We start from the raw sequence: 15,354 nt of genomic DNA on the forward strand, positions 1-15,354 counted from the left end.
CAAAGCGTTGTCGTACGTTCTGCAATACTTCAGGCGTGATTTGAAGACTCATTTAAAATTCTGCCTTGTAAATCTTCTTACAAAGTGAGTTCAGTCTCATAAACTTTGCTTTTTAAGTGACCCCAAAGAAAAAAGTCTAGAGGTGATAAATCCGGCGACCGTGGAGGCCATTCAATAGCACCTGTTTTTCCAATCCATCGTCCTGGTAACGTCCGATCAAAATATTCTCGCACGAATAACGTATAATGACGGACAAATAATAATACCGAAAAAACAGGCCTAGGACCATCTTCAATACTAGGCAAGCACAATGAGGAAAAGTTGGTATTGCATATTAAAAAATGCAGTCAAGGGGTTTTGCACCTACACGTGATGATGTAAGACATATTTCTTACAAATTTGCCACAGCCCTTGGTATAGACCATAGATTTAGCGTAGACAGTGAAAGAGCGGGTTCTGACTAGCTCAATTCGCTTCTGAGGCGAAATAGTTTATTATCGGTACGAAAATCTGAAGGCGTGTCTGTTGCTCGGGCAGTGGGAATGTCAAGACCACGTGTAACGGAGTACTTTGAACTGTTGGTTTCCATTTTACAGGAAAATGATATCATGACTAAACCTGGGCACATATACAACATGGATGAATCTGGTTTGCAGCTCTGCAATAAAGCAACACAAGTTATTGCTACTAAAGGATCCAAACAGGTCTCTTCTATAACCTTGGGTGAAAAGGGTGAGACTATTACAGTGATTGCATGTTGTAATGCCGAAGGAACATTTTTACCGCCAGTTTTTATTATGAAAGGAAAAAATAAAAAAGCTGAATATGAAGATGGTATGTCACCAGGACCTTATGTTTACATGTCTGCAAAACAGCCTATATAAACGCTGACATTTTTCGTGACGGGCTAACAGAGCAGTTTTTACCTAGAAAACCTCCAGGAAAAGTTCTTCTTTTGGTAAATGGGCATGCCTCGCATCACAGTTCTGGAGAAACGCTTGAGTATGCTGATGAGAATGACGTTATAATTCTAAGCTTACCCAGTCATACAACTCATTTCCTACAGCCTTTGGACCGAGCTGTTTTTAAATCTCTAAAATCAGCGTGGAACAACGTGTGCAATAAATGGATGAGATCAAATTCTTCACGAAAAATTAGCAGGCTACAATTTGGTACATTAATATCAGAGGCTTGGGCAAAAGCAGCAACAACCTCAAATGCAATATCTGCATTTAAAAGTACAGGCATATACCCATACGATCCCGATATCATACCGGATTATGCGTACTTGATTGATGAAAATGCAGAGAACCGTCAGCATGACGGTATGCCTGCTGAAAATCAAAAAAAATCCGACGAAGCAAGAGTTTGTACTCAGCCGGAGTTGCCGTTTGTTCCAAGCACGTTAGCTGAACCCATTGCTGGCCCTTCTTCTCGACCAGATAATCCTTTCCCAAACGAAGTTTTGTGGGAATTAGGAGAGCAAACACAACGTTCCGATGACATAACCATAAATGAAACACCATCTGAAATAATTCCAGGCAAACTACTTCAGGAGTTATCTCCTGTTCCAGACTGTAGTGCTGTAAATAAAGTACGAAAACGCGGTCAAAATGTTGCTGCAATTCTTACTTCGAAGGAAAATTTAAACAAAAAACGACTAAAACTAAATACTTTAAAAAAAGGCCAACAAAAGCAACTTCCGGATAATAAGATGTCAAAAAAAAAGACAAGCCTTAAAACAAAAGAAAACCGATTTAAAGAAAAAAAAGTGACAGTGACTCAGAAATCAGTAGTGAAGAAATAGTGTATCAAGATTCTGATGAAAAAGGAAGCGAAGATGAATGCTGTACCGGATGTGGAGAAGAATATTCTGCCACTAAAAAAAAGGACGATTGGATACAATGTTTGTACTGCAAAACATTGTATCATGAAAATTGTAGCAAATATATTAACGTTTGCGATCTTTGTGGAAAACTTTTGTCTAAGAAGAAATAATACTGCTTTTCTAATTTAGTAATTAACCCGATAAAATAAAAGTTTCTTATATTTTTATGTTTTTTAAACATTTTGTTAATGTTATATCCCTGTTTTTTCGAAATTCTTTTATGTTTAATTATTATTTTTTCATTAAATGTGTAATGAAAAATACTTATTAAAAGAAAACAAATGTTTATGTTTGCAATTATCTTGTTTTTCTTGGTGGGGCATCACTACCAGTCTTGAAGGGCAACACTCCCGGATACTCGGGAGGGATGGCCAGCATTCCGGATTTATATTTTAGTTATTTTCGGTCAAAAATCTTAAGTTTCCTTCAGTTTTATATTCCGGAAAAGGTGTCTAATTAGTATAACAGTCTTCACACATTAGATAACTTTTCTAGGTAGGGCATCTATCCCGGACTTACCCTAGATAGGGCGGGGTAGAAGAATAGCCTGGTGCCATATGTTCACCCAGTAATGAGTAGCGGCGTACATTTGACTATGTACTAAAAAAAATACACCACTATTGAACCAATAATCTAGCAAGCATCTTACCAGTTTTAAATCTAGATTAGATACGCCAACTTTTGAAGTCACTTGCAAAACAGTGAAGTAATTTTCTCTTTCAGGACAGTTAGTTAAAGTTGGGAAATGATGGTTAAAAGACACATTTTTCAAGACAAGTTGAGTAAAAATCTGATAATTTCTTAAAAATGTGAACAGTTGTGTTTCAATTTAGTTTTGTAATTTATCCAAGGGTTAATCAAGGTTTCATTAAAAAAAAATTGTTAAGAAATTCTAAAATTTGGGTTTCTTAACAAAACAGGGGGGTGAATTTTTTTCGGTTTTCTGTGAATGCCTATAATCTCAAAAGTACTCATTTTGAATCCCTGAGCACCTGGTCTATTGCAAGTTTTCGGCTTATCGTTGATTTTTGGGACACCCTGCCTGCATAAAATGTTGAAAAAGACGTCACGTTGTTTGTGCCTGTTGCCTACGCATAACATGAAGAAACACCTTAAGCCAACTGACAGTTGCCGATGTCAAATCTATCAACACAATTCATAACCTCAATATCGAATTTTCGAACGAATTGATTAAATTCCAAACACTTGGTTTCATTGGTCAAATTTGGTAAACGTGCTGTTTTTTTAATTAAATAAATTATTAATTAAAATATTGCAAATATCCCATTTAAACTGTGCCGGTAATCAACTAATTGGTTATCACTTTTGACCTACTTTCTGTTAAGCATAGCACGTTTATTTAATTCGGCTTCTAACAGCATCTGAAGGACGCCTTCTTTCTTGCCTTGGCCTAAATATTCTACAGGTTTAACTTAATTTAGTAAAATTTGTTCAGGTATTTATAAATATTTAAAGAACATACAAGATAATATAATATTTGTTTACATTCAACTGCTTAAAAGTCCTGGTGTTTTAAAGAATATTACATGGGTAACCTATATTTATCTACGTAATTACAGTAAACATGAAGGACGTCATAGATGTAATGGAACTCCAAAGGGAAAAATCCAGGAAAAAATCAATAGACTACAGACAGCACAACTTCCTCAACGGCTTCACCCCTGCCCTATTCATCTTCGAATGTGGCAAAAAGCTTAATGCCCAACCTTTAACTCTTGCCACTGCCGCTGTCGTTATGCACAGGTTCTTTAAAGAGGTTGATCACTCGGGATATGATTCTTTTGTAAGTATTCTAAATATGGGAAATTTTTTTAATATAGTAGATATTAATAAATTGTCAGAAGATCCTTATTATTTGTTTTCCGTCCACATTTTAACACTCATTAACACAAGGAATATTAAAATGAGATTTGTCTTATAAATTAATGTCAAACTGGTAATGTACAGATCTCTACCAATTCTCTCTAAAAACTGTTAGTCCTCGCCCTTAAACTCAATAATAACCTTTTTCATGAATGCATTATGTGCTACATTTAATTTTTTGAAATATTTATTTCTTAATATTGGATCATGTTGCATATCAGTTGTAATGTCAAATACTTCAACACAGGAAGAAAGTTTGAATATGGTTTTTATGATTCAAAAGAAAGCGGTTTGTTTTTTTTACTAAAATAAATCAAAGATCACACTTTCAAAGTAGACACTTTATTGCAATTAGATTTCCGAACAAGTTCTTTATAAGGAGCATTAATGTTTTTTTTTTTTTTTTTAATAATATTGTGCAGCTTATAGCCTCTTCATCCCTCTATTTGGCTGGAAAAGTGAAAGATGACCCCCTGAAGATCAGGGATATTATAAATGTGGCCCACAACACTTTACATAGGGGCTCCAGTCCTCTAGAAATAGGCGACGAGTACTGGAACATGAGAGATGCCATAGTGCAAGCTGAACTTTTGATTATGAGAGTGTTAAAGTTCGAGGTTGGCACTGTGCACCCCCATAAGTACATGCTGCATTATTTAAAGAGCATGGAAGGATGGTAAGTAAACTTTACCTACACATAGAAAACATTTTTATAGTTTGATGGGATACACATTGAGTCAATGGGCAATACCTGAATGACATTTGTGATTAAATAAATGAATATCTTACTTTTATTTGTGCATATCTACTTAAAGTTAATTTTATGCTATTTTGAGTCAGTTCCATAGGCACGAAATTTAAAAGTCCAAGCAAGTAAGTAGTTACAGTGAAAGCTCTTCTTGCGGACAGCTCCTATAAGCGGACATCTCTTTTAACTGGACAAAGTTCCTGGAACCGAATTTCAGCTTATCATTTTCAATGTTAAATGCATTCCGATAAGCGGACGCCCTTATAAACGGACGCGGACACTAGATTTTTCTGTATGTGATCAAAAAATCTCCCATAAGCGGACGCGAAACTCTAATACCCGGACGATTTTTAGTTCCGCTTATTGCAATGCACATATCTACATAAATAAAATTCGGTAATTCCCCGATTTATATTAGGTGATTCCCCATTTACGCATTTCGTTGGCTAGCCAGTATCTAATCTTCTGGTTTATCTTCAGTTCAGGCAAATTCGTAGTTGATTGAGATATTTTATTATTATAACTAAAATGGCACCAAAAAAAAGGATGCTCTCGTTAAAGGAAAAGATGGAAGTTGTTAACGTATTAGACAGAGAAAGTGTTTCAGTTCATCATTTGGCAAAGAGGTTTAATATTGGGAAAACGCAGGCAGCTGAAATTGCCAAAAATAAGGAAGATATCAGGAGTAAATGGCAATCAGGAACTAATATAAATCAAAAGAAGGATTTTTTAAAGTTTTGCTATAGACAAAACATGTTTTGAGTGGTTTGTGAAAGCTAGAAATCAAAACATTCCAATCTCAGGGCCGTTAGTGAAAATGAAAGCTAAAGAAATCGCCATTACTTTGGGCTATAATAATTTCAGTGCGTGGTGGGTGGCTGCAAAAGTGGCGCAAGACACATAGTGTGAGTTTCAAATGCATATCTGGGGAAGCTGCTGCAGTAAATCAAGTTGATGTGTCACAATTTTTGGAGAAACTTCCGTCCATGTTGCTTGGCTACAAACCAGAAGACGTGTACAACGCAGATGAAAGTGGACTTTTTTTTCGCGCATTGCCCGACAAAACTCTGTCCCTTAAAGGAGAAACATGTGTGGGTGGAAAGATAGACTAACCATTTTATTCTGTGCAAATATGGCCGGTGAAAAATGCGATTTGATTGTGATCGGGAAAGCGGCTCGTCCCCGTGCTTTAAAAAACGTTGCTCTTAAGGATCTACCAGCGACTTGGGAATCCAACAAAAAGGCATGGATGACCCGAGAAATCATGTCTGAGTGGTTACTAGAATTCGACCGGAAAATAGGAATCCAAAAAGGGCAAGTTCTTTTATTTTTAGACAATGCAGGCATGCTCTCATCCTCGTGATCTGAAAATGAAAAATGTGAAAATTATATTTTTACCGCCAAACACAACTTCAGTTTGTCAGCCCTTGGATCAAGGTATTATACAGAACTTTAAATTTTATTATCGGTATTTGATTTTAAAACATTTTAACAAAAATTGACGATGTCCATAGCTTATCTGAGCTTACAAAGTCTATTAATGTGTTAGAAGCTTTGTATTTTATAAAAACAGCACGGGATAAAGTTAATTCCTCTAGAAGTTAAGAACTGTTTTGGCAAAGCTGTTTTCAGAAAAAGTGGATGTAACTCAGAATTTGCTGAGCAAAATTATTGCGATGCTGAAGACGATCTGCCCTTAACGACACTTGCTCAGTTACTGTGACATGCCAAACATTTAGGAGTAGCAGACTCCCAGAAAGTAGATGATTTCCTGGCCTCAGACAACAACATAACAACAGAAGAAAATGCCATTGACAACTTTTCGAATTTGGATGTAGAAAGCCCAGGCCAACTTGAATATGGTAGTCCAAACGACTCAGAAGAAGAAGTGGAACTGGTGGACTCACTAAGAGGTTCAAAAACTATAAATTTATATGGCGAAGCTCTAAATCATATTTCTATATTGAAAAAATTTAGAAAGTTATTACGAAAATTGTCTCCTTCATCAAAAGATGGATATACAAACATTTTAAACTTTTCGTACCATGTATTGACGCATTTATATTTTTGTATGCGTATACATACGTATAGATATATAGCATAAATACATACTTTAAAAATGTGGCGAGTTTCTGTTTCATTTTTCTTATGATTATGTATTACCTCATTTCCTCATGAATATATACTCCGTTATTTATACTCTATACTCACATACTCCCTTTTAAACGGGCACCTTCCATAAGCGGACAAAAGTTACGGAACCGTGAGTGTCCGCTTATGAGAGCTTTCACTGTATATACTTCGAATTACCGATAAATTTGTTATCTCGTTGGCAGTAAACTTAAAAAACATTTTCACACCAATGGTTATTTCATTGTAAGAAACTTTTAATTTAATTTAACTTAAGCTTTCATGGCAATAAAAATTCATTTTTCACATTTTTGATTTTTCATGGAAATTGTCTTGGTATAAACAGACATTGATAATTTAAGAAGTATAAGGAGCTTTTTTGTTTCCCATTAAAAATCTTTTAATCAAAAGAAAAATTATAAAAATCTGGTCAGAATTGATATATTTATGGCCATTTTTTCATGATCGTCAGCAAGTTAATTGTTGAATGAATTTATTCCAAGTCAAGAAAACGTTGACGTGGAATAAATTCGTTCAAACACTATTCATCAACATTTTCATAGAAGACTTTTTTCCCAATAAAAGACTGTTCAATTCAAAATAAATTTCATTGAAATCGGGCCAAAATCGGCTTAATTATGGCCATTCTTTTAGGAAAGTTCACGAACATAGACTTGGAACAACGTTGTCCATTCAAAAGCCACTAATTTTATCAGCATTTTTATAAGGACCTTTTTTGTTCCCAATTAAAAACTTCTCAATTTAAAATAAATTTCATGAAAATCGGGCCAAAACTATTTTTCAAAACTATTTAGTTTATGGCCATTTTTTTGGTATATTGGCCAACCTTGACTTGGAACAAATTCGCTCGAAAACTATTAATTTTATTAAGATTTTCATTCAAAAGTTTTCATAGAGGCCTTTTTTATTCTCCATTAAAAGCCCTTTAATTTAAATCAGATTTCATTAAAATTGGCACATTTATGGCCATTGTTTAGGAAAATTGGCCAACCTCGAGTTGGAACAAATTTATTTAAAAACTATTAATTTTATTAAAATCTTCATAGGATTTTTCTTGTTTCCCATTAAAAACACCCCAACCTGGAAAATTGACCAACCTTGACTTGAAATTTTATCGAACATTTATGGCCCTTTTTTAGGAAAATTGGTCAACCTCGACTTGGAATAAATTGATTTAAATACTATTAAAGTCAAAGTAAGTAGGCACATACAGATTTGAATTACCCATTTAATTTGTTATCTTTTTGGCAATCAACTCACAGAACATCTTCACAGCAATGTTATTTCAGCATACGGCACTTTTAATCAAACCTATCATTTACCACAATAATTTTCATAACAAGATACTTTCATTTAATACGATGTGAATATAAAACTTGTAATAGCATCAATTATTTCTCCTTAATTGTCTCAAACATAATTAAGGAAATAAACTCTCATTTTTATTGGATAAACAAAAAACCAAACAATCACAACCTTCTTATTTATTATATTAGACTGTTTTTTTCTATGTATAAAATTAGGTTTACTCTCCTATTGTTTTCTTCATTAGGTTGGGAAAAGAAACATGGGAAAAGATCCCTATAGCCCGTCTAGCAGCGTCGTTCCTGCAGGACTTCCATTTGGACCCGGCGGTCTTGGACTATTCACCTCAACACATAGCCGTGGCCTGTATTTCTTTGGCTCTCCAGTGTTATGGGGTGCAATTACCATTGATGGACGATTTGGACGATGAGGCATGGTATTCGGTTTTCGTCAAGGATTTGCAAAAGGATAAACACTGGGAAATCATGGAGAAAATTATGGAGGTGTTTAATAGAGAAGACAGTCTTTGAGCGGATGTGATTCAGGTACGGGAAGGGTTCTCTATGTTACATTGCCATAAAAGGAAATCATCAAATTCACAACTTAAATTTTTTTTTTTTTTACTGTAAATTCTTTTATTTTTTTCACTGGCTAGATATATATACTGTAGTGGAAAAAAGTATGGAAACTTCTTAAGATGATGAGTATATTTGCCCTGTTATATGAGTTAAAATCAAAATGTAAACAAAAATTTTTTTTGGGTTTTTGCTGTTAAATAATTAAGGAATTTTCAAGTAAAGGTTGTAAATCAGTATGGAAACTTGTTTAAAAAAAAAACATAATGATAAGCACTTTTTTAGTATTTTGTAAAATAGCATCTAAGACTGCCTGGCATCTATGGCAGGGTCTATGACTCTATGATTAACCAATTTTTGGAGAGTTTCTAGGGGTATCTGCGACCACTCTAGTTTCATAATATTAAACAATTGTCGTTGATTTTTAGCATCAGAATGTCCTGTGAATCTGGACGTCCCCAAAATGTTCAATGGGATTTCAGTCTAGGCATTGAGACGGCCATTTAAGTCCAGTTATGTTTTTCTCGTAAAACCTAGCTTAGAAGAAAGTTTCAGATCATTGTCCTGTGTAAAAATTCACCTCGATATCATTTTCCGCAAATGGTAGCATTGTATTTTCCACTTTATTATTTCTTTGTATTAAAAGTAGTCTATTTTACCTTGTACTTGAATGATTAGGCCTGTGATTAAGAGAAACATGCTCAGACCACTATATTGCCTCCTCCATGTTTCACAGTAGGAATTCGCTACTTTATTTGGAATTTTGCATCTGTCAGGCACAGTTTATCACTTCACAGGAAGGTATTTTATTTTTCTTAGATAAATCGGCTTTTTAAAAGCGACTCTTAAAATATAAAAACCTTAATCAAGTATATGGTTTCTTATAGTTCTACTGGGCATGTTAACACCAAATTCCTCTGAAATTTTTATAATTAGGCTGAAAGTTTTTCTGGGGTCAAGTTTTGGAAAATTAAATAGTTTTGTCAATTCGAAGTACTTTGATTTGATCTTCTGAATTTAGATATTCTTCAATCAACGATTTATTTCTTCTCAATCTACAACTTTTTGTTTTAAATCACATAAAATAAATTCGTTAACACGATTTTGCTCTGTAAGACTAAGAGAGAATTTTTTAAAGCCTAGAATATAATTAGTTTCCATACTGTCTAATGTAAAAAAAAAAACATAAATTATATTTCTTTTGAATTCTTGACCTCAATAATATGGATGTACATCAGTGGCAAACTTATTGTTTATTCATATGAACATTATTAAAAGTTTCAATACTTTTTTTCACTACCGTAAAGGTCCAATCTGACTCTCTAAACTTATCTTTTGTTAATTTTTAATAATATTGAAATTCTCTTATTCAGTGATCATGAACAGTAGTGAACCTCCCTTTGCCTTTTCGAGCCATAACTTCTCAGACAGGTCTCAATTCATTTCTTTATGTATGGAAAAAAAATTGGTTGATCTGACTCAATTATTATACAAATTTGTATTGACTGAAAATGCAGTTAGATATAATTTCTTTTTTTTTTTTGGAGACCTGCTATAAAGGTATGTTTCTATTGACTTACAAATTAGTATTAGTACTTAGCTTTTATGTTAAAAATAATAAAATAAGTATTTTTAGGGCAGGGATTGTATTGTTTTTTTTTACAATAAATACTATATGCATATATTGTCTTTTTTTTAATAATTTTTCTTACACAAGACTAAATAAACATAAATACACATTTATTAAGTTAAACAAATATGCCGATAAGCAATGTTAACATCTTCATATGCACGTTCATCACAGATAATTAAAAAAAAACTGAAAAAATTATGCTATTCTTCCACTGCACAAATATTTACTATATGATAACACTAAATATATTTTAACCCATAAAAACTAAAGGATACGGATTACTGCTGGCATCTAATTCCATGGTGCTGGGCACCCTGGGGGTGCTGGGAGGCCTGGGGTCAGCATCGGAGCAACCCAACAGCCAATAAGTGGTCACAAAACCTTTTCCTTTTAATTCCACTTCACCGCGCAGTTCCAAGTTAAAAGTACCGAATTTGTCCAGGATTTGTTTCGCCGCTTCGCTTACGTGACTCTTTAAGGCTACAAACGAACACGTTCACGTACTATACAGTGCGAACGTAAAGGTTGGAATAAATTCATTTAAAATTCAGGGGTATGTTCAAAAAAAAAACGCTCGGACATGTCGATTTTTATTTTTAACTGCGGGTTTTCTTACTATAATTTTATGTATACAGGGTGGCCCAAAAGTAAGTTACGGTCATCAACGTAATTTTTTAAAATGTAAACACCTATTTTTTATTTTAGATTTAGGTTCTACATCAAATTCTAAGTACATTTCATGTACCATGTCCTATACCTAAACTCGACCGTTGACGATTGAACACAATAAAAGGCTATTTTTGGAAGAGTTATTTATATCAAGCAACCTATCAGTTATTGTTTGGTTATTTACATTTGTGGTTGGTGTTTTTGATTGTTAACTTGTCACAATTCGTTGACATCAAATAATTTTGAGTGAATTTAGTTTGATTTAGATGCCTAAGCAAAGTAAAATGGGTCAACTCCTTCGAAATATGTATATCCCGAGGGAATTAAGTAAAACCCTTAAGTCATAGGTTTCACTGACTCAATATTCGAATTTAACCGGTAATCTAAACCTCTCACCTGCTGATTCGTAAACGTAAATAGAAAGTAACTTAGTAAATAAAGTAACTTACCCTGGATATTTTGGGGATGGGTGTGGTAGGTCACGTACCGAAAAATACGCGCGTAAAACAGTGTCGACACTTATCGATCAAATCGGTTTTCGGTCAATGCCAGAATTGCTGCTACTCAATTCACAGCTTAGCACAACCTTCTCCTTTTCTCCCACTCTTTTTACATTCGTATTCAATATAAGGAAAGATATGTATAGTTCAGGAATATACAAATGGTGGGAAAAGGAAAAGATGTAAGGCAAATTATGTAAAGTTAAATAAGTTATTAGCAAAACGCGTATTTTTGAATGCATAAATATTAAATACAAGTAAAGAATTAAATTAAAGTTAAAGTATCACTAAGTATTGATTAAGAGAAAATTAAAGTTAATAATTATAATTACTACAAACATGTGATGACGAAACACAAAGTTTTGCTTGTGTTAAGTTTATCAAAAGATAAAATTAAAATTTCAAAAAATGGTACGTCTTAGTGAGCGAGAGCGAATAGAGATTTTGATGATGATTGGTTATGGAAACAGGATGCGCACTCAGATGGAAGTCTGTGAAATTTATCATGCCAAGTATCCTGATAGGCCACGTATATCTCAAAGTACTGTCAGTAAAATAGAACAGAAATATCGGGATTTGGGTCATGTCAGGGATAATTATACGAAAGGTCGGTCAAGTATATCAGAAGAGAAGCAACTAAATGTTTTGCTGGCAGTTGAAGAAGATTGCCATAAAACGACTCGCAATATTGCGTTAGAAAATCAGATATCCCAGACATCCGTCGTTAAGTATTTAGGTATAAATAAATGGCACCCTTACAAAGTTCAATTGGTTCATGAACTAAATGAAGATGACCCAGATAGGCGTTTAGAATTTTGTGAGAGACTTATGGACTTGTGCCATGCTAATCCACAATTTTCAAAAAAAATTGTATTTTCTGATGAGGCAACGTTTTGTCTTCATGGTAGTGTAAACCGGCAAAACTGCCGATATTGGGCTACTGAAAATCCGCACTGGATGATGGAGTGCCACAGCCAAGTCCCTCAAAAAGTAAATGTTTGGGCGGGGGTGATTGAAACAACTTTTTCTTTGAAGGATACTTGAATGGTAAGAGGTATTTAGAGTTTTTAGAAAATGACTTGGTTCCATGCCTTGCCACTTTATACCCCGATCCAGAAGACCCGGATATATTAGATAATTCCTTATGGTATCAGCAAGATGGAGCTCCAGCCCATTACACTCGTCCCGTGCGCCAGTACCTGGATACCGTTTTCCCTGGACGTTGGATTGGTCGGAGGGGTGCAATTGAATGGCCGGCCAGATCGCCGGATCTGACTCCTTTAGATTTTTTTTTGTGGGGGTATCTTAAGTCCAAAGTTTATGTTAATCGGCCAAACAACATTGAAGACTTAAAAATTAGAATAACGGAAGAAATAAGATTGATAGAACCTTCTGTTATCGATAACGTTTTACAAGAATTTCAGCATCGACTGGGATATTGCCAAGAGGTTCGTGGCAGCCATTTTCAACACTTAATAAATTAATTAAAATATTTTTATGTATTCTTGCTTGATATAAATAACTCTTCCAAAAATAGCCTTTTATTGTGTTCAATCGTCAACGGTCGAGTTTAGGTATAGGACATGGTACATGAAATGTACTTAGAATTTGATGTAGAACCTAAATCTAAAATAAAAAATAGGTGTTTACATTTAAAAAAATTACGTTGATGACCGTAACTTATTTTTGGGCCACCCTGTATACATAAAATTATAGTAAGAAAACCCGCAGTTAAAAATAAAAATCGACATGTCCGAGCGTTTTTTTTTTTGAACATACCCCTGAATTTTAAATGAATTTATTCCAACCTTTACGTTCGCACTGTATAAACATTGACAAATTGTTGAATAAACTCACGTTGACCGGTGCTCTCCATCCTGCTGGCGGTATTAACGGCGTCGCCGAATAGGCAGTAGTGCGGCATTTTTTGGCCTACTACGCCCGCGCATACAGGGCCGGAATGAATACCTTTAAAACAGACAAAGATTTACATTAAAAAAATTGCAGCAGAGTTCATATATTTATTCGTAACTGCTTAAACGGACTTCTAGGGTATATATTTTTTTATATCTGTTTTAGGTGTTTTTCAGGGGGTGAGATGTGATTTTCCTATCATACTAAAAAACTGCTACTGCGGCTTCTTTTGGTTTAGTCCATTTTTCGGTAAGTTTATTGAAGAACCAACGACTTATTGAGAAGAGTTCTATAATACATAATATTAATTAATTTGACTGTTTCCTCAAGTCAAACGAATGGAGGAGAATACATAAATACGATACAATGTACCCACGACACAATCATGTTTTCTTAAACAAGACAAAATTGATAAACAACCGCTCCCTAATGCTGTACTACATAGATTGATACGCAACAGATTAACTGAACATCTAAATCCAGATAAAGAACAGAGACAGAATGAACCAGATTCCAAAAAAATGAAACCGCTATTTTGGAATGCTAATCTGAACCTAAAATAACATCAGAGAATGCTAAATTCAATTATATTGTCAGTGTTGCTGTAAAATTCGAGCAGATCTTCTTCATAATAAAAGCAACTTGAAGAATAGTTGGGTGTCTAATTATGAACCTTATTGAGTTAATTTATTGCAAAAATAGATTCGGAATATAAGGATTTTTAAAAAATCAGACAAATGGAGTAAGGCTGGTAATGACTGTAAGAAACCATGGGAAAACAATTAACTATTTTTCAAAAAAATAACGTCATTACTCAAACAGCACAAATCTGTCCAATGGATCTGTTTAATTTCTGAAAAAAACCAATAGAGGTCCATAGCGGTGCAAAAAGTCCATTGGACGTCCATACAGTTGCGAAATAGGTCCATTAAACGGGACCTATAAATACTTAGTTCCCATCGGTTGGAATTGTCCAATGGCTTTTTATCACTGTTATTTCGTCCATGAAATTTATTAAAATAAAAATATAGTTTTCGAAGAGAGATGAATTTCTAAATTATTTAGAAATTTAAATAATGTTTAAATTTCTAATTATTTTCATCAATTATTTAGAAATTTAAATAAAAATTTGTACACACATTCTTCAATTAATTTCATTAGACACCTATATCAGCGTTTTAAACAGAAATTAAAAAATTTTGAGAAAAAAAAATGTTTTTTGAAAAACATGATTTTTTAGCATTGAAAATTCGCAAAATGACCATAACTCAAAAACCACTCAAAATACAGTTTTGAAAATTTGTACACACATTCCTCAATTAATTTCATTAGACACCTGTTTCAGCGTTTTAAACAGAAATTAAAAAATTTTGAGAAAAATAATGTTTTTTGAAAAACATGATTTTTTAGCATTGAAAATTCGCAAAATTACCATAACTCAAAAACCACTCAAGATACAGTTTTGAAAATTTGTACACACATTCCTCAATTAATTTCATTAGACACCTACTTCAGCGTTTTAAACAGAAATTAAAAAATTTTGAGAAAAATAATGTTTTTTGAGAAACATGATTTTTTAGCATTGAAAATTCGCAAAATGACCATAACTCAAAAACTACATAAAATACGGTTTTGAAAATTTGTACACACATTCCCCAATTAATTTCATTAGACACCTGTTTCAGCGTTTTAAACAGAAATTAAAAAATTTTGAGAAAAATCATGTTTTTTGAGAAACATGATTTTTTAGCATTGAAAATTCGCAAAATGACCATAACTCAAAAACCACTCAAAATACAGTTTTGAAAATTTGTACACACATTCCTCAATTAATTTCATTAGACACCTGTTTCAGCGTTTTAAACAGAAATTAAAAAATTTTGAGAAAAATAATGTTTTTTAAAAAACATGATTTTTTAGCATTGAAAATTCGCAAAATGACCATAACTCAAAAACTACATAAAATACGGTTTTGAAAATTTGTACACACATTCCCCAATTAATTTCATTAGACACCTGTTTCAGCGTTTTTAACAGATATCAAAACATTTTGAGAAAAAAAATGTTTTTTGAAAAACATGATTTTT

The 15,354-nt window shown here is 33.5% G+C and overlaps 3 protein-coding genes and 1 pseudogene across 5 annotated transcripts in view; 3 read left to right on the top strand and 1 right to left on the bottom strand.

Annotated features, from left to right (window-relative positions):
• Positions 1 to 542: 542 nt before the first annotated feature.
• On the top strand, positions 543 to 1,998 carry LOC126736773 (uncharacterized). The gene is made up of 3 exons (XM_050441305.1): positions 543 to 834; positions 915 to 1,467; positions 1,764 to 1,998. Exons 1-3 carry the CDS (start codon positions 543 to 545, stop codon positions 1,996 to 1,998), a joined length of 1,080 nt encoding a protein of 359 aa, XP_050297262.1.
• Positions 1,999 to 3,046: 1,048 nt separating this feature from the next.
• Positions 3,047 to 10,233, top strand: LOC126736952 (cyclin-Q). Of its 2 annotated transcripts, XM_050441628.1 has the most exons (5): positions 3,047 to 3,344; positions 3,469 to 3,692; positions 4,195 to 4,448; positions 8,224 to 8,521; positions 9,925 to 10,233. In XM_050441628.1, exons 2-4 carry the CDS (start codon positions 3,474 to 3,476, stop codon positions 8,504 to 8,506), a joined length of 756 nt encoding a protein of 251 aa, XP_050297585.1. In that variant the 5' UTR covers positions 3,047 to 3,344; positions 3,469 to 3,473; the 3' UTR covers positions 8,507 to 8,521; positions 9,925 to 10,233. The 2 variants fall into 2 exon arrangements, with proteins under 2 accessions (XP_050297585.1, XP_050297584.1); XM_050441627.1 differs by having other exon boundaries at positions 8,224 to 10,233.
• Positions 4,468 to 8,191, top strand: LOC126736953 (tigger transposable element-derived protein 6-like; annotated as a pseudogene).
• The window catches only part of LOC126736950 (atrial natriuretic peptide receptor 1), a 40,529-nt gene continuing 35,408 nt past the window's right edge, over positions 10,234 to 15,354 (bottom strand). For both annotated transcript variants that reach the window (XM_050441623.1, XM_050441624.1), the window contains 2 exons: positions 13,211 to 13,321; positions 10,234 to 10,664 (listed from right to left, as the gene is read on the bottom strand). In XM_050441623.1, coding sequence (XP_050297580.1) covers positions 10,435 to 10,664; positions 13,211 to 13,321 — 341 coding nt within the window. In that variant the 3' untranslated portion in view covers positions 10,234 to 10,434. The remainder of the gene's footprint in view (positions 10,665 to 13,210; positions 13,322 to 15,354) is intronic.

This window comes from Anthonomus grandis, chromosome 5, assembly GCF_022605725.1.
Source record: "Anthonomus grandis grandis chromosome 5, icAntGran1.3, whole genome shotgun sequence".
Lineage (NCBI taxonomy): Eukaryota > Metazoa > Arthropoda > Insecta > Coleoptera > Curculionidae > Anthonomus > Anthonomus grandis.